This window comes from Protopterus annectens, chromosome 1.part1 (genome assembly GCF_019279795.1).
Source record: "Protopterus annectens isolate FY-2018-M chromosome 1.part1, PAN1.0, whole genome shotgun sequence".
Lineage (NCBI taxonomy): Eukaryota > Metazoa > Chordata > Ceratodontiformes > Protopteridae > Protopterus > Protopterus annectens.
Genome location: NC_056726.1, coordinates 806,511,876 through 806,532,317, shown reverse-complemented (window position 1 = coordinate 806,532,317; position 20,442 = coordinate 806,511,876). Strand labels below are relative to the sequence as shown.

The 20,442-nt window shown below is 40.8% G+C and overlaps 1 protein-coding gene across 1 annotated transcript in view; it reads left to right on the top strand.

Annotated features, from left to right (window-relative positions):
- The window catches only part of LIG1 (DNA ligase 1), a gene marked incomplete in the record, with an annotated part of 1,422,011 nt that overhangs the window by 110,955 nt on the left and 1,290,614 nt on the right, over window positions 1-20,442 (top strand). The window contains 1 exon segment of the mRNA XM_044078332.1: window positions 8,764-9,045. Coding sequence (XP_043934267.1) covers window positions 8,764-9,045 — 282 coding nt within the window.

Below are 20,442 nucleotides of genomic sequence, written 5' to 3'. Positions count from 1 at the left end.
GAGGATGTTTGTAATGCACTGCGTGGTATTATGTGGGACACTGAATTTTATTGGGCCACAGTAGATGTTTTGTCTTTATACACCAATATTGATAAGCGTTTGGGTTTGGAGGCTATGAAAAAGATGATGGGCGAGGGCCCTCGTACCACCTTTTTATTGTCCCTGTTAGAATATCGTCTCACACATGATTATTTTGTGTGGAAAAGGATTTTTATCTTCAAAATAAAGGAACAGTGATGGGGGGCGGCTTTTGCCCCCCACTTACGCAGTGATATACATGGGTGAATTTGAGAAGGAATTCATGCTTCAGAATGCATTTTTCATTAATAATGTTGTTTTTTATAAACGATACATTGACAATCTTATTTTTGTTTGTAAGGGAAGTCCTTTTTTGTTTAGGGAATTTTTACAGGATATTAACAAAAACGCACATGGGTTAAGTTTTGTTTGCGAATGTTCTAATGAGGAAATATCTTTTTTGGATGTGGAATTTTATATTGGAGAAGATAATAGGGTGCAACACAGACCTTACAGGAAGCCTACCTCTGTGTATAATTTTCTGCATGCTAGCAGCATGCATCCTCCACATTTGATTAGGGCATTGCCAGAGGGGGAATTCAAGAGAATTCTCAGGAACACTTCTGATTCAAAATTATGGGATGAAGTCCTTAATGAAGTTTATGTAAGACTATCTTCCAGAGGATACTCTGAGACAATGTTGTCTGGAATTAAGAACAGGTTTTGTGGGCGAGGCAAAAAAAATGAGTGTTACCACAGACATTGTCCAGTTTCACATGAAATGGATAGGTTATTTTTTGTATCTAGACTTTCAGATTTTTCATGGGTGGTGGAGAAAGTTGTTAAACAATTTTGGCATGTAGTTGCTAATGATATGTCTGTTGGTCATTTGTTTCCAAGACACATTACCTTTTCTTATCGTAGGTATAATAATTTGAAGGAATTGTTAACCAGGAAGTTAAGAGTATCCTATGGATTCCATGAATGTTGGTATGCAATGCTGTGGACTTTGCTCTGTTTGTAACAGGGCTAGAAACTTGCATGGAGAGAAAATTAATGGAAAAAAGTATCAAGCTTCTGAGAAATTTGATTGTTTATCACAAGGGGTGGCCTATATTTAGGGTGTGATTGTGATAAGCCCCTCTGGTATATTGGTCAAACTACGAGGAAAGTTAAAATCCGCATCTTAGAACATTTGGGGGATATCAGGAGGAGTAATATACACAGTCCTGTGGCTTCACATTTTGTCAATGTGCATAATGGGAATAGTAATGGATTTATTTTCAGTGTGTTGGCTAGACCGCACTCTGATGTAGGGAATTTTAAAACAGAATTGAATAGACTAGAATATAGAATGATAGTTAATTTTCGCACTTTATATCCAAGGGGCATGAATTTAGATAGTGGTATTTCAATATGATGGTTCTACTTGTATTATGCCATTCATGGTTATATTGTGAAGATTAACTTGATCATTTATTAAATAACCAAATAATATTTCTGTGTATATTCGTGAAAGGTATGAAGTTTGTTGAATTCTTTTTATTGGTGTACATGTGTCGTAAGAATGCAACATTGTGATGTATTTTGAATTATAATAATGTAAGTTAAACAGAAATGCTGCACATTAAATGAATTTGTTTCACCTTAATTAATTGATTAATGAGCTGCTTGTTGAGTATATAAGGAGATGGTTTGTGCATGGCGATTTGTTCCATTGAAGGCGAACAGCCAAGGTACCAGGACTTTTTATTAAAGGAAAAATCTTTATTCACCATCTGCATGTTTTAGTGTTTTTGTCTGCCTTGAATTTTGGCGTATTTTTCGTTTGGAGTGAGTTGACTGGTGAATTGGTGTAATGTGCACAGACAGCTCAGGTTCTTCCTTGACAGGACTAAGCCCTTCAGAAAATCTGACCAGCTACTAGTCAGCTTTGCTACAGGGGCAGAGGGCAAGGCCATTTCAAAGCAAACCATTTCCAAATGGATAGCACACTGCATCTGTTTCTGCTACAAGCACCATGGAAAACCTATCCCTCTGGGGATCAGAACTCATTCCACTAGAGCTACTTCTACCTATACAGAATTTCTCAGGGGAGTCCGTACCAGTGACATCCTGGAAGCGGCAACCTGGAGTTCTGCACACACCTTCACCAAGCATTACCACTTAACTATTTTTTTCTAAATCCAGGGCTGGATTTGCTACAGCAGTCTTACAAGGCCTGCTAGCCAGCCCTAACACTTCTTGACTGCCTCCACCCTTCCTCAACTTTGGGAATCAACCTGTGTGTGATGACTGCAACATTGAAATACGAAGAACCTAGTACAGTTGTGTACACTTACCATAAATGTAGATGTTCGAGTGTATTCACTGCTGCAGTCCTGGTTTCCCTCCCTCCAGCCCCCCTGGCTTTCTCTATCCTTTCTACCTATCCTCTTTATGGCCAACTTTTATGGCAGGAGTATTTATTTACTTTTTTACTGGAGATGTTCCACACCATGTAATAGCTTCCTAATTTGGGGGCTTCTGACATCTGGGGCAAGAAAAACTGATGCAATGGCGTCGGCTGCATGTTTTATACCGCTGATGACCTGACGTCATGGAAGAAGCGACCGCATCTGATGCAGAAATCCCAAGACTCTGGTATTTGGGCTGACTGAGGGCTACCTGCAGGCAGATAACCCAAGTGTGATGACTGCAACAGTGAGTACACTCAAACATCTACATTTATGGTAAGTGTACACAAGTGTACTTTTCTGCACTCTCCTGGGAGCTGTCTGCATTCCTGATAGGGGCCAGGAGCTCTTCATTTAGTGTTACTGGTGTTTTCGTAATAGGCCCTCTTTGGGAATTATCTTGTCATAGCCCACTGAAACTGTTCTTCTCCGTAGAGATGTGATCATCTCAGTGGCCCTATGGCACACCTGCTCACATGTCCTGCTGTGGCCACTCACAGCATTCACATCATCCATAATCTGGTGCCAAATTTGCATTCTGCATGCCTTATCTCCTTGTCCCCTTTCAAGCAGGAAGACACCATGTTGCCTAAAGGCATACACTATCACCTGATTTTCAGCATCAGTGAAGGGTGGTTTCTGAGGATTGACATGCCTGGGTGGTATACCCCTAGGGGTCCAAAAAGACAACAGAAGGATAATACACATAAGCATCACATTAACTACAAAATAACTGTGCACAGATAAAATAGAAAAGGTAGCCTTTTATTATTACCCACTGGAGAAACATAAAACAGTATAAAAATGTGAAATATGAGCAACAGGCTGGATGCAAAAAAAGGGAGAGTAACAACAGCAACATAGCATTGTTTGTGCCATAACAGTAACTCAGCTTTGCCCCCCCCCCCAAAAAAAAAAAAAAAAACAAACAGGCAAATGACACATTTTGCTAACAAAATCTCTTTTGAAATGCTAAAAGTGTTATCAAAGGAACAGAGCATTCAATTTTCATGTATTGGCAGTCATGTATACCTGTGAAATGCCTTGACAAACATGCCCATGACATCAGTACACTTCTCACTAATGCATATAGATAAGTGTAAACGTCTTTTCTTCAGATTTTTCTTAATTACATTCCAGCATATACAGTATGTAGCTGACAAAATGCAAGCATACCTTCTGAAGTTCAGTAATCTTCTGTGCAGATGTAGTCTGGACAAATGAAGTACATTCAGTTTTCTCCATATAAACAAGTTTCCTCACCATCCGTTTGCCTAGCTATATACTTGCTTTTTTATATGGTGTAGATTCAGGGTTGTTACATGGTGAAGATGCAAATGAGCTGTGAACTGATTAGAATTGCTGAATCCCAAATACTTGCATCCATGTAGGAGATATAAACATAGTGCAGGCACTTCCTCAGTGTTTGTTTTTAATGGATTAGAACTGTGAATGATTACTGGCTGGAAGAAGGAAAACACAGCAGCACTGCAGGCTGCCTTACATCCATTGGGTGTGTCAGGTTAGATCTACAAAGTGTTGGAAGTAAGGTTGGAAATGTAAGCAGCACAGAATTCACTGGCTGTGTTCATTAACATCCAACCTCCCCTTCATGTCTTGCCAACTGTATATGATATTATTTCCAGTTAATATCTTCACACATTTTAAGGCCAGTGATATAGAATGACTTACACACCATTACAGGTCAGATAACTGAAGTATGACCAACAAACACAGGTAAGACGGAGCTGTATATTTGCAAGAAATAATCATAACTGGTTCTGTGATCACTAACTGCACTACATCCAAAAATAATAAATGTAGAAGTAACGGTTGTATGGTTTCATATTACTATAGATGATGTTGCAGTTGGTTGTGTGCAGAATGATTTCAGCTCTTTGCTGCATAGCTTTTTCTGTGGCAAAGAGGGATAAGGCATCCATTCTGTGTTCTGAAGGCTCATTGGAGTGAGAGTTCGTCCAGATCTATGTAGATTATGTGACTAAATCACATATCCTATGTTAGAGACATGAGATTACTTGTGGTATTATTCTGGTATTATCCATGATTATGGTTGGTTCTTTTATTGTTTTCCATGAGCCTTTACCTTTGCCTCACTTGTTGGAGACATCTGCTGAGATTACACTCCTATTCAGGCTTATCAGTTTCCACTGTTTCACAGTATGCACCCTAACCCGATTGTATGTCAAGTTCTTGATATATTTTGTCTGCATTATTCACATAAGGATGCTTATCTTACACAGACATCCATCATCCCCATTGTTATGTCACCTTGTGCTACAGTCGCATAAAACACATTTTCACTGTACAGTCCCTACTGTATCATATAGATGTGATTGTTGTTGCTACAACCATCTTCCATTGTCACACCCTCATCTGCTGTACATTAGGTTGTTTCACCTGACCTCTGCTAAGTTTTTCACTGATATTTGTCAATGTGCAGTTTAAACAAGTTTTAACATGTATAGCTTTGCTATTTATTAACCTGATCTAGAAAGCTAAGCCTGCCTTGTGCTGGAAAGTGGCTGGGTTGCTCCTCCAAGGGAACAGTCCTTGCAGTCTAAGGACTACTTACCAAGTTGGCAGTGGTCCTTTCTCTTGATCATTAGTTTACATTTTGTATGCCAATTACTTTGTATCCCTAGTTTCTCTTTGTATGCATTCAGTAAAGGAATGAAAACTTATTTTTGTGCCTCCTTGCTAATTGTTCAGCACCAGCTGTAAAACTGATTGCTTTCTGTAATAATTAGCCTGAGGGTGGAAAGTCAGTTACACTCTGCTTTGCTGCTGTAGCCTACCCCTAATTCCCACCCCACTACCATTATGGTTTCCACATACCTTTCACATGTGTTGACCCATTCCTTTTACTCCTGAAACAACTTTACTAATGTAAACAAAGACCTGCATCTGGAGGATTTCTCCCCTGGCCTCCGCTGACAATGGGCTGTGTCCCAGTTGGACTTTCCCGGTAAATAAATGTTTAGAAAAATAAATAAATCACCCTCGTTTCTACTCACCTGTTTCCCAGTGTCCATCTAGAATTTAGCACAATTCCCAACTGCTTTTCTCCTTCCCATGTTTTTTGCATTATATCCACCCCTTCCAACAGTAATGCTATCACTCATGAGTAAAACCCCCTTCCTTTCATCCCTGTGATCTTTTCCCACATACTATAATCTGATCAGAATAGCTCTCATCTCTTCCTCTGTAATATCTTTTTAGTCTTCCCATTCATCTCTGTGCTTCTTACACACTCTCTATCCTCAGTCTCTCTATATCCATACACAATTAAATCAATAGTTTTGCTGTACTAGTCTTACTTACCCATACCTATATAAACTGTTTACCAGCATCCCAGCACAACATAAATTCATCCTCCTTCATATCAGTGTTCCTCACACGTATACTGTTAAACATCTGGACACCTCCAAATTCCCTTTAACGCCTATAGACCATACACAATCTATTATTGTATGTTTCAGCTTCTACTTTTCCAAATAAACTCTCCCTACTTCCTGTCTTAACTATATTCTCATAATCTGTCCTTTCAGACCCCTCTGTTTATCTTATAATTCCCTCATTCTAGTAACTCTTCTCCTGTTTACACACTTAACATCCTACCAGCATCCATTACACTTACCATTCTAACAAAACAGTTTTTTTTATGTTGTGTCCTTCAAGCACAAAACACTTCTGAACCTTGTCAATCTATCTATATCAGCACTTGTATACTGTACTGTTAAAGTACACTTATCAAAAGCAGCAGTCATTTACTTACAAATTTGATAGTAACCGCATAAAATAAAATGAAAATACCTCTACTCATACTGTCATACCATCAGAACCATAAAACGTAATGGTGACATCCACCCAAACCCATCCCAACTCCGCATATTCAGGCACCACCCAGCAAAACCCCATCAACTCCTTTATGGGCACCCCCCCCCTCGTTTATAGTCCCACTCTGCCGTTCATATAGGTTCTTAGGCAAGTACAGGGCTAACTGCCCTTGCAGGCCATTTTTAAGACTAGCTGGAAATGAGCTAGTTTCAGTAAAGTTAGAGGTAAATTTATCAGCCAGTAGGTATGTTACCCAGGTAACCTCATTCACAGTAAGCTTGGCTCATTGCTGCCTTGTTCTTTTGAGATTACAAACTTAACTAAAAAATGCCTTGTGATGGTCAATGACTTGGGTGGATTTTATTAAGCTCTTGAGTTATTTGCTTATTTCAGCAACAAGGGCACATTCTGGGAATTGCTCTTTTTCCTGTAGGTCAAAATTCTTTTCCTTCTGTTTATTAAGCTTGTTGATGGTTCCACCATGTGAATTTGTTTCTGGGGTTTGCCCTGCACTTGTTCCGATGGGGTACACCTGCATCTGTGCAGCTGTTTGCATGTTGTAGTCTGGTGATGTACACTTCTGCGTGTTCAGTGGCGTTAACTGGATTTGGTGGGATTTGAAGCTTGCCAATGTATTACTTAGGAGAAGGTAGTTTTTCTTAAATTTCTAAAGGTACCTTGGGTGGAATGAATCTCTGGTTTCAGTTTTATTTCGAATAGACTGCTTTATGGTCCGAAGTAACATGATGAAGATATGCAAGATGCTCCCATATTAGTAAGGTTAAGACTGTTGTTACCCCACTGTGGGTACTCTAATTGTTCCAAACCATTTGTATTGAAAGTCCAAGAATCTCTGTGCTTGTCGCTAGTGGTGGTGAATCCCAGACTATACTTGGATATTTTAGATCATCTAGAAAAATGGTTTGAGGTTTTATATGTAATACAGAATATCATATAATGTAATATATACGATACCAATGTATGAAGTATGAAGTTAATTCCTGAAGTGCATGCATAGGTAACACTGTATGTTTCAAACATCTTAGTGTCACAGAAACCTGGCTTCACCAGGAAACAGCAAAAAATGAAGAAATTGCCCTGTATAATGTTATTAGATTAGACAGACCCAACAAAAATGCCAGTGGTGTCCCTGTGTTCTGCAAAAACGCACTAGAAATCCCCCCACCCACACACATACTTTGCCAACTTTCTCTAACTCAAGAAATCCTGCTAACCATGCTAAAACTAAATACGCACAAGACAATCATGATCATGGGTATATAAAGTGACTCAACTCAAATCATCATCATCAAGCACAAGGAAACTGGCATTCACGAAGCCTCTATATATGATTGTGTTGGTCATTGTGTTGCACTGAGATCATACAGTAAATGAAAGAGCATGGTGATCTGACTTGAACATTGATCCAAAGGCAGTGGATGAGGTGCAGACAGGGGTTGTGTTAGTGAAGACAAGGCTAAGTATGCTGGTGTCTACAGTGGGGGAGAGTACTATTAAATAGAGAAAATTTGCAATAGTAAAGTCGAGGAATTGTTGAGTATATATTTATAGAGGTGCAATTGTGCTAGTTTAAGGAGGAATAATTAAATTTCCGGGGCGGCACATTGGCACAACAGATAGCATTGTTTCCTCACAAGGTTCCCTGGTTCAATTCTCAGCATGGCAGCCTTCTTTGCAGAGTCTGCATGTCTCATGTGTTCATGTTGGTTTCCTCCAGATGCTCTCTTTTCCTCCCACGTTCCAAAGACCTGCAGTAGGTAGACTGGACGCACTGAATTGGCCTTATGTGCGAGTGTGCATGTGTGTGTGGAAGAACTACCATGACAAGGCTAGCCACCCGTCGGTGTAAACTTCAGCTGTAGATGATTCACTGTTGAAGTGACAGCCTGACCCCCCCCCCCCATGTACAAAAATGGGAAATAGGGGTGGTGGATGGATAGTTACATTTCCATGGATAGATGGAGTTTGGATTAATGCAGAGGGACTCTAGTTCATTAAAGTATGTTTTGTGTTCTGTGGGTCTTGTGGGCTGGGCTCTGTAGTTGACAAGGATGTAATGTGTTGTCTTGTTCACTGATATTAAGATATGAAGGAGTTTGAAGTCATTGCCCTTGGTTAGTGTAGAGGCGATGGTGCTTCAGATAGTCAGGCACACCACCTCCAAACTAAACCTGGTGTTACCCTGTTTCTTTTTTTTTTTTTTTTTTTTTTCCCCAAAATGGAGTTTGCATAAGCAGAACTCAAATGTATATGTATCACACTGCCATTTTACTGTGTTACAGTTGGCTTTTTTGTGTGTTTAAGGCTGTTTCCCTTTTTGAAACAGAAAAAGCATTTACCAAGAATGCCCGTATGAGGTTTGTATAGTAAACTTTGCCACTGACAAATGTTTTTGTCCTACCTGTAGATCTTTTTTCCAACCATTAAAAAATGCAAAACCAAAGAAGGAAGAGGAAAATGAGGTTGAAAAAGATACGGACTGTAAACAGAAGTCCACCACGGCGCCAAAGAAAGAGAAGGAGAATAAAAATGCAGTGAAGAAAGAAAAGCAGAAAGATAACTCGCTGACGAAGGATAAAAAGAGGAAGGAGGACAAGAAAACACTGAAGAAAAAAACTGATGAAGAAGAGGAGGAAGAAGGAAAATCAGTAAACAAAGAAAATGAGAAGGAGAAACATAAGAAAGAAGGGTGAGTGTTAGCCTAAGAAATGTGTATGTGTGTAGATTCAGAGATATTCCAAGCCTGTTGAGTTTTATGATTATTAACAGGTTGCCAGTACCCTCCCTAAGGCTGTACCTCCTTTCTCAGGGGGGCTGTACCCATTAATCCTTGAGTAAATTTGTGAAAACCTATCATCTAGGTTGCTTTAAAGAAAGGTAGTAAGTAGCACTGCTAAACATGCAGGAGAAGTTTGCTCTGTAGGTTAGGGAGTTGCTGGGTTACAAATCTGTCCTTCCATCATATTTTATTTAACTTTTGGTAAAGATTTAGGTCCCTGGATCTAGAACTGGTAGAGCCATTGAACTTATGGTGATACGGAAAGTTCAGGACATTGGTAAGATAAACAAGCCACCCCCCACACAAAAGTCTGTAAGGCACTGAATAAAGGAATAGAGCTTCCAGCCACTGTTGATAGCTCATTGACTTTAGGCTTGCAATCTTTTTGGCCTGCAACCTTTGGGGCCTTTCTCATTGTTTGATAAGTGTAGTGAGATGAATCCCAAAGGGGGTTTTGTACTTTTACTTTGTCTGATCATTGTGGAGCATAAGGAATAATTACATCCTTAGACCTTGATGATGATGCTTCTTTACGAATTACTTGTGCTACATTAAAATGATTTCTCAGTATACATTGTTAAATTCCCTCTCTTCTGAACATCAAATATCAGCCCAAGTTCCTTGGTCTCGGACTATATTTTCTTTTTTGTATTGATGTGTTGTCATAGTTTTATAAGGGGAGGGGTTGTGTAGCAAAAGTGGTGATACAGCAGTTTCATTATGTAGCTTGAGCCCATTATTAGTACACCAAGAGTTTTGCTAATAGCCCTTTCTGGAGGGATTGGGTGTCAGAGGGTTACTTTACTACAAACCACAGTTTATAGTCGTGCAAACTTTGTTAGCCAGAGGGCTTGGGTGTCTGCTTGGACATCTGAGAAGTAAAGGCCAAAAAAGACAGGTTTCAAGATTTCGCAATGAGCTCTTTGAGACTCCATTGGTCACTTTTTTATACTTTTTTATGATGAAGCACCTGTATCTATGTCAAGCAAAGTTCTTCATTAGCACTCTTCAAGAAAAAATCTTGAGGAGTGGATGGGAAATAGGAAATACACCCCGGGGATCACTTCTGTGTCTCTGCTAGTCAGTGGCACAGGAAAATAACTTTCCTGGGTGGTGTAAGCCAGGGAACCTTGTTGGCTAGGCTTGCATAGGCCCTTGGGCCGATAGCCTAGTACCTACCCATGAACCATGAACTTGCATTGTGTGGTTCTGTTTTTTAGCCTGTTTGCTATCAATCTTGCCACATATGGGTTGATTAAGCATTTACCTTCTGTATGATGCCAGCATGCGGAAAAGTGTTGAAGACCTTGACCAGTTCAAGATGCACACCGTGTACCATGGTTCAAATTAAATTGTACAGCAAGGCTGACTTATTTTCCTTTAACCTGCTGAATTACTACCCACAACACATAAATATATACTTCTGAAGCTTTTTGGTATTTTGTGTTTTCCTTACTAATTCTAGAACGTAGAAAGTTAACAAATTTTTGCACTTCTAATTTCTGCTATGTCCCAATGTGTAATAAAATATGATGTGCAGGATGGCAACTTGACCAGTGTAAATAATTATTTGAAAAGGAGAGTTTCATGTAGATGGTACACTTAATATTTCTTGCTAACGAAGTTCTTCTATGTCTTAACATCTAAATAGTGAGTCTCTTGGAATGAAAATACATAAGATGATTAAAAAAATTGTAGGGCAGTTCAAAATATTAAAAATGCTTTAACTCGAGCATGGTTTCTGTCGACATCATAAAAATGTTATTTTGGTATTCTTGTGCAGCACGTTCTCTATTAAAAATTTGTACTGTTTCTTATTAGTAAGAATAAATAAAGATGCTTAAGGAGTATACCATAATTTTGTGTGAGCATTAAACTTAGTAACGCCTTGTGTCTAGGCAATTTAGCTCCTATATGCCTGCTCAAAAGACTGGTTTCCTTGGTTAGTGTCATTTGCACCCTAACATTTTTGAAAAATTGCTCTTTAGGAAATTTTTACAATATGCCAACTTGTTAACACAGTTCAAATTAGTTGTTTCTCTTTTCATATCATACCTTCAGCAATTTATTTAATTCCCTTCTGCCTGAAGAAAATTGCTCTGAAGTTTGCTTGAGGTATAAAAATATGTATGCAAACACTTTTGTGCAAAAATCTTAAACCTTCTGGACTTTGTTGTAAGCCATACAAATATCTTCACATTGTTCTTTTTATGTTTCCTTTCTATTCTGTATTCACAGTCTTTAGTAACCTCCTCTGACTGATTCTTGCTTTGTATTTTGTTCTGTTCTGGACTCTACTTAAAAACTCAACTCAACCAGAGCTGGTCTTTCATTTGGCACTCCTCTATCCCTTTGACTGTACTGTGTTATTAATCCATGATGGGGATGGTAGTCTCTAACTCAGTCCAGATTTTTGTTTGGCCTAATTTCAGTCTGTAGACAACCCCCACCACTAGTTATTCACTGTTATTACCTTGGCTCCTTTGATAATTTTCTCCCAGTATATAGGGAGGTTAACATAATGGTTAAGGTATTTACCTTACAGACACAAAGTGCAGGATTTGATTCTCACATGGGGTAAATGGCTAAGCTTAAAATGGCTCACAAGAGCAGTTAGCCTAATACTAATCCCTTATGAAATTATTCTTTATTAGAGATTATCTGCACGTGTCTCCTCTAGGCTTTTGGATACTGGCAAAGGTGTTTGCCTCCCCCATAGTGCCTTTTTCAGGCAATGTCAAAACAACAAAATTTCTGACGTAACAAAATCCACTTGAGACTAACTCGAGATTCTGCTGCTTAATGTTAGGAGTCTCAACTGAAACTGCACTGCTTGGAAACACTCCTCACCTTGGAAGATGCTGACGTCTATGCAGTCACTGAGACATGGTTCAAGGCTGCACTCTCCCCTTTGTGATGCCCTCCATGGTAAGGTCTGACCGTAAATTATTCTTATTCAAAGTAACTGTTGAATCTGTCACCACCATAGGAGCAAAAAAAAAAAAAGCTAAAAAAAATTTCCAAAACAAACTGCAGCCTACTAAGTTGATGGTATGAAAAGTTTTATACCTCCTGCATAGAAGTCATTGTTGTCTGATTGCAGAAGTGTACACAAATGCCCTGTATAAACACTTGAGCAACTGTGTAGACTTGGCTGCATCTGACTGGATTAAAACAAGATTTAATAAGCATGATCTACCCTTAACAAAGACTGGGTTCGGTCTAGAGTTTGAAGATCACCTAGGTCCTTGTAGATGAGATCCATGATGATTATTTCCATGGCCTTGCAGATGAGGCTGGCTAGACTTTTATAAACAAAGCCCAAACATAGTTAAATCTTCAGTATACCCACATGCATGAGTCCGTTATTGTTGTAATGCAGTATTATTTCAGAAAGATATTACTTTTCTTAAAATGTCTTTGTGTAATGGCGCCGCATTCTTCCTTTTCTTTGTGTATGAGCCCATGTGTATGGGACTTGCATTCCCATAGTGCTTTGGTAAGTAAACAGTGGAGAAAGGAAGATCTCTGTTGTGGGAATTTATTTATTTATTTATTGGGGGGGGGGGGCTGTAAAATCTTGACAGTTTAGACGTACGAGGGAGACAGGGCAAAAATGCAAGGAAAATCAGGTACATTTCCTTAGATTTGCAGAACATACCTGATTTTTCTCGTATTTCCTCTGCCCTCAGTATGTACCTCTCTATCCTTTAGCTCAAAAAATATTGCAGATCCTTAAATAAGAGGGGCAAAGGTCTCTATTGTAAATGTTGGTCTTAAAAGTGTAGAAAGCTGCTAGAATAACAGGGTTTATGCTGTCATGCATTGCATTGTCATTTATGTAGTAACTTCACTCCTCCAGTGATTTGCTGGAAAACCCCAAAGTTTGTGAGGGATAGACCTAAAATATGAAGCAAAATTTTTCTATTGGTATATGCTCGAGGGCTGTCTGGTTGGGCTGACTGATCATCTGCATGTTTTTGAATACTAACGAGCTACCATTGTATAATTTCCATTTTTCTATTGACTTCCCCTAATCTCTTTTCACAGTATCTGGCAAGTGTGCTCACAGATGTAAAACTCTGCTGTGACTTCCTGTGTTTGCGCATTCCCAAAGACATCCTGTTGGGGCTACCAACTTGAAACCGTTTGACCAAATCAAGTGTACGCCTCTGGCTCATATGCTGCATGTTGAGCACTTCTGCATTTAGTAGGTGCTGACATTCTCTACCACCTCCTTCTTTCCAGAGATGAGTGAGCCAGTGTTGGCCACTCATTCTTGCCTCCTTCCTCATCACCTGTAATGCTTAGGTCACATGTTGATCCTAGGTCATCTGGTCTGCAGTCAGGGCTTTATTCCTCTGCCCCACAGAGCAGACTGTGATATGGGATAATTGGATAGGCTTGAGGAAGTGAGGCTTTAGTATTTTTTGCCCAAGGCATTGGTATTGTACGTGTCATTCAGGGATCAGGGATGGTTCATAGCCACTTGAGACAGGGTAATGAAAAAGAATGGGGGATAAATTTAGTAGAAAAACAGTCATGTAGTTGGTTGCTACGTGGGCACAAAAGAATACTGATCTTTCATGGACAGCTTTCCATGTTCTTTCACAGCAGTGGGAAAAAAATGGACAAGTTTTTATATTATAGAAAAATGGCTGGGGAACAGCTCCCTATCCATGTGAAGCAGAGTTCCTCCCTTACCCAATTCAAGTACAACTTGGACAATTGGATGGGGAACAGGAAATTCATCCGTGGTTTGGCACCTATGTCTCTAATGGGCACAGGCAACCTGTAAATGGTTAATCTCCCAGACCCCTGCTTGTAAAGGTTTCATCTCCTAAACTCCTGCTTACATTTATCAAGGATATCAGAACTTGTCAGAGATTTTGGATGCATGGCTAGACTTAAAAAGGCCCTTGTGGTCGTTAGCCAAGTAAACAGTTATGAACCTATGAAAAAAAAGTGTCATGTCAGGTCTGTTAATATAAAAATCAGTTTCAAACTTTTATTTTATTATTTATTTATTACATTTGTTTACCGGAATGGACTGACTTGGTCGGCAAGCTGCCCCTTTTCAACGAATGCCTGAGGAGAAAAGCTCCACAATAAAATGAGTAAACAGTAAAAATAATACAGAATACATTTTAGGCATTAAGCATAAATGCATTTTAGGTGAATATAAGTTAGTCATGGTTTGATAAGGATTTTTTATACCTGAAATGGAAATAGTACACAGAAGAATAAGAGTGTCGTACAGTGTTGCATGTGAGGACAAGAAAATGAAAAGATTATTTATGATTGACATGTAATGCAATTTATTACAAAGCCTTATTTATTATTTATTTATTTTTATTTTACATTTTTTGACCGGGATAGATGGATACTGGATACATGTCCATTTTCAGCGGATGCCTGGGGAGAAAATGTCCAAGATAATACTTTACATAGAACATTTAGTAAATGCTAGGTTCAAGCAGATTACAATCATAAGCAATACCAGCATTTAGCACATGTACTAATTTGTTATACAACACTTTACAAAACATAACATTATTTTCAAAGTTAAGCATACATAACATTACATTCATGTTTAAGATGCACTGAGCAGCAGTTATACAATTGACCCTTCCTGAAATGGAGTGGTAGAAAAAAATCCACCTCTGGGCGTTTTTTTCTGGCTGTACTGCTCAGACAAGCTCCACGTGAGTTTACAGAGTGGTCCTAGCAGCAAGGAACTCGAAAAAGCGACTACCTTCTGGATTTAAGTATCTTTGCTTTTTTTTCACTGGAAATAGCTTCTGTTGCTTACTTTGAACTAGCCTGAACTGTTTTTTTACTGATTACTGCATTTATTTTAAAATCTGCACTTAAAGTTACATTTAGTCGAATTTAATCGAACGTTTGCTTGTTTGTTTGTTTAATTTAACTGTGGAGGCTGCCCACTAAAGTGTGCTAGCCTGTGTAACTAATTTATCACTGTCTCTGCATTTTCTGGGTGTTTCTACAAAAAAAACCCAAAAAAATAATCCTTGTTTTCCCGCCTTTCTCGACTAGTTTAGACCAGTATACAGGCATTGCTGTATTCTGGGCTGTGGTGTAGTTCCTGTGTTGTCCATTACCTTACTTGGATAGAAGGAAGTTTCTTTGCTCACCAGTGGGAGTGGGGAGCCTTGAGCAGCTTACCTGTCCTTGGGGGAAGTGACCTCAGCACAAGAAGCTGTAGTAATTGGTTGTTTGGGACCATTCCTAGCTCTTTTGTAGTTCACCGCTTAAAATCCGCGTTTGCACGGCTTTGCGCGCAGCGCCGGTTAAACTTGGTTAAACTTTTTCTAGCTCCGCCAAGTCTGCTCTTCAATTTTTCCCTTGGAACTGTTGTACTTGCAATCTAAACAGCCTATACTCTATCTGAAAAGCTCAACACTTGCTCCTAAAGCATTTTTTACACAGGTAAGGCACTCTTAAACAAAAGAAAGTACTTCATTCACCTAAATTCTGTTGAGTACCCATCTCCCTATAGGTCCTTTCTGACTGTTACACAGCAATCTTTTTCACTATTTCTAGCATGTCGAAGGGTCAGTTGCTGGCGTCCTCTCCTATTCAGCTGGTGAATCTGGGAATTTTGAGGCAATGTTACAATGGCCTCATGTACACAGACAACCCTCTCCTTCTCCCAACAAATACAAATATATGCGAGAGATGCAACTATATAGCCAAACTGGAGGCTGAGCTCTCTCAATTCAGTACTGGCAAGACAAGTCAGGAGGAGAAGGTAACCACGCACACCACAAACCCAGTCTCACATAGAACTATCACAACTGCAAACCAACCACATAAACAAACAAAAACATACTCGGAGGTGCTGATTAAAAATCTACCAAAACCAGAGGCCTCCAAAGCAGACACCCAAGCAACCACCACCTCAAGACATAGCACATGCAACACATAGTTCACAAAGTCAGTGTGCTAAACAGTCACAGCCCTTAAGGCCAAACAACATGCCAGACACACTTGTAATAGGTGACTCCATAGTCAGACACACTGACATCCCGCTCACCAGACTGAACAAGGAAAAGGTCACAGTAAGCTGCCTGTCGGGAGCTAGAATCCGCCACATAACACAAGCACTCAGGTCACTCCACAGCAAGTACAAATATGACTCAGTCATTGTACATGTCGGTGTGAACGACCTGAGACGTACCTCCCTGGACTACATGAAGAGAGACATAGAGGAGCTCTCTGATTTATGTAGCCCAGGCCGGTATGACCCTGACCCTGAGCAGCATCTTACCCTCACCAAGAATGATGCCACAGTACAAAGACAAAATGATCAGTTTTAACAATTGGCTTAATTACTGGTGTCATTCTAAGGGGATCCAGTGTCTGTCTGCTTGGGATGACATGCTTGACAAGCCACGCTGCTTCGCAAGGGATGCCTTGCACCTGTCACCCCTGGGCTTCCGGATATTGGCCAAGGCTCTTGCCACCCCCATAGTGCCTTTTTTAGGCAAGGCTCAAATGGCAAACCTACCTCCCTAGAAAACACAAGTGGAAAAAAACTAAGGGTAATGCTGCTCAATGCCAGAAGTCTAAACCTCAAGATGCACGCCCTCGAAGCCCTCCTCAGTATGGAGAACATCGATGTCTGTGCAGTGACTGAAACCTGGTTCAAGGCTCCTGAGAGCACCCCAGCACTATCAGGTTTTACCTCATGTCATGCTTTCCGGCCCCAAAACTTGGACCAAACCACAAAAGGAGGGGGAGTATCCATTTTCATCAAAGATACCCACACCTCCAGGTTAGTGGCAACGCACGAAGCATCGGAGACTATCCAGGTGCAACTAACCATAGGCAAAACTGCCTTACAGTTTGTAGCATGCTACAGACCACCCTCTCAAACTCAGGAACCCCACACAGCCTTCCTGAAGACACTGGAGAGTACGAATGTCTCTCCAAATACCATAATTTTGGGAGACTTCAACTACTCAAACATAGACTGGGAACATTACTCAAGCCCCAACACCCTAGCCCAAAGGTTCCTAGAATTCATAAACTCAAATGCAATGGAACAACTAGTCACCATTCCCACAAGAGGAGACAATATACTAGACCTGATCATCACAAACATGGGGACAAAATGCTCCACACCGGAAGTATATCCCTCTTTGGTAAGATCAGACCATAAATTAATCTCACTGGAAATCCACATCCCGCCCCCACCCCCTGCATAAAAGACTACAGTGAAGAACTTCTCAAAAGCAAACTTCACACTTCTTAAGACTGAAGTGGTATCCTTCAAGGCCCCTGGGCCAGTGGAAACCACAACCCACACTGCTGAATCCTTTGCAGATGCCTTCTATGGGCACCTTCAAGAATGCATGGATCATGCAATCCCAAATAAAACCAAGACCCATTCCCCCAAAGGCAGGCGCCCGGTCTGGTGGACCCCAGCCATAAACAAACTTTACAACAGGAGGAGGAAGCTACTACATGACGGAGCAAAATCCCTAAAAGGGAAGGCATCTTTGATCAGTACTAGCAAAAAACTACGATCACTCATAAAATCATCCAAGGCCAACTTTGAGAGAAAAATCGCAAAAGACGCAAAAGACAACCACAAGGCCTTCTTTAGCTATGTTAGAAACCTGGGTGGAAACTCCCAGATATGCTCAGAGTTAGTCCAAAATGACACAAAATACATTGAACCCACTGACATTGCCAACATTCTGGCAGACAGGTTCAGTGCAAATTTCTCCCCCCCCCCCCCCCCCCCAAAAGGAGAAATAATTATCCCAGCAGAATGTAGCCTCCCTAACATCTCAGATGCCCAGGTGAGAGCCACCCTCTCTAAAGCTAAAAACACAGCATCAATGGGACCGGATGGTGTCCCGGGCTGTGTGCTACATGAACTCCAAGAGGAACTAAACCCACACATAAGGCTGCTGTTTAATCTTAGCCTTACTACAGGATACGTACCCAAAGAGTGGCGTACGGCAACAGTGATCCCACTTCACAAAGGTGGTGCTTCTACGGACCCTGGAAATTACCGCCCCATAAGCTTGACGAGCCTGGTCTGCAAAGCTATGGAGAGGATCATTATGGAACTCATAAACAAAGACATTGGGGACCTACAGACATTGGATCCTACCCAATTTGGCTTTGTCAAGGGCAGATCCTGCCTTTTGAACTTGGTTGACTTTTTTGAAACAGTCACTAAGGCCATTGATGAGGGTAAGGCAGTTCACACAGCCTACCTTGACCTTGCAAAAGCCTTTGACATAATACCCCACTCGGGCATCCTAGACAAACTCACCAGCTTAAATGTAAACCCATATGTCACAAGATGGGTTGCAAACTGGCTCAAGGACAGAACCCACAGGGTCAGAGTTGCTGGAGCTATGTCCGACTCTAAGCCAGTCACAAGCGGTGTCCCACAGGGCTCAGGCCTAGGACCCCTCTTGTTTGGCATTTATTTTTCCGAGGTACAGGCAAACCTAGGAGGATTGTGGTTGACAAAGTTCGCAGATGACTGCAAACTGGGCGCCATAATTGATACTCCAGCAGACACAAACATCCTTCAGAGAGGCCTCATAGAAACGGATAATTGGTGCCAGAGCCATGGCCTTAAGCTGAACGCCAAAAAATGTATAGTCATACCCTTTGGGAAAAACAAGGTACCGACAAATTACCACATAGGTGGTAATCCATTAAGTACGGAAGAGGTAATCTGGGACCTAGGGACCCAGGTTGACAGTAAACTCTCATTTGACACTCACATTGCCAAAGTGGTTAGGCACTCACATTGCCAAAGTGGTTAGGAAGACCTTCTATATTGCCCACCTTATCATGAAGGGTTTCACATCTAGATCAAGAGAGGTCATTGTGCCCCTGTACTCTTCTCTTATCAGGCCAATGATTGAGTACAATGCCCCATTTGGGATGTATCTCACCCGACACCTGCAGCAGTTGGAAAGACCCCAAAAGTTCCTCACCAAGAGGATAAAGGGTCTTAAACATATGTCATATGCTGCCCGACTGAAAAAACTCCAGCTCTATTCAGTCGCATACCGCCTACTCAGAGGTGATCTGTGCCCGACGTACAAGGTCATGTCCAATCCAGAATCAATGGACATGCTCCACCTCAGAAAATCCAAATCCATCAGAGCCACGAGAACAAGAGACTTAAACCTCAACACAGAAATAAATAGGACGTGCTGGAGGGACAGATTCATAACCCAGAGGCTCCCTACACTCTGGAACAGAATCCCAGTCCATGTTAGGCAGAGCCCCTCACTGACTCTATTCAAGAGAAATCTCGACGAATGGGTGGGAGATCGTAGGTTTACCCCGGGGGTCATCTCTGTGTCACTACTAGACAGAGGCACAGTAAACTAAACCCTAAAAGGGCGTAGTATTCTCATCCTAAGGGGTGGTGAAAGCCACACACACTCTGGCTAGGCTTATAAATGCCCTAGGGCAGATAGCCTAGTACGAACCTATGAAAAGTTAGAAGTAGTTGAAGGTAAGGCACCTAGAGAGGTCACTAGTCGGGGTTAGTGCAAGGACATAACCAATGAGTTTTGAAGTATTTCTTGAGTTTGTTTTTGAATTGTGTTAATGAGGGTTCTAGGGTCGTCAGCTGGGAGTCTGTTCCATATTTTTCCAACAGAGTTGGCAAACAGAGAGTCCCCAGCTGAGTAGTTGGATTTATATGTTTGAACTAGGAGTCTAGTGGATGATCACAGTGGCCGGGTGCTGGTGTAGGGGCTGATAATATTTTTTAGTGGAGGTGTATTTTCTGGTTGGTAAAGGACTTTATGTGCCACTATTAGCTGTCCTAGGCGATTTAGGTTGTGACAGTGGTGTGTCCGGTAGGCTGTGCCAGTAGCAAATCTGGCAATGTGGTTATAGCAGGATGATAGTTTATTGAGATCTGTTTCGTTTAAGTTGGAGAATAGAGGTGAGGCATAGAGAAGAGTTGATAGCAGATGGGAACGGGCAATTGCAGTTCTAGCAAGTGGGGTAAGGAAAAGTTTGATTCTGTAAAGAGAGCCAAGTTTTTTATTGGTTTTGATAGTATGATATGCGCATCAAACTTCAGGTTATCAACTATGACACCCAGTAGTTTAGTTTAGTTTGGGCTTTGGGAGGTGATAGTGCCATTGTTAGCAGATGTTCTTCATGTTTCACTGTTGCAGTCATTACATTTGGGTTATATGCCTGCAGGTAGCCCTCAGCCGGTCTGAATGTCAAAGTCTTGGATTCCTGCGTCGGATGCTGTTTTCATCTTCCATGACGTCAGGTAGT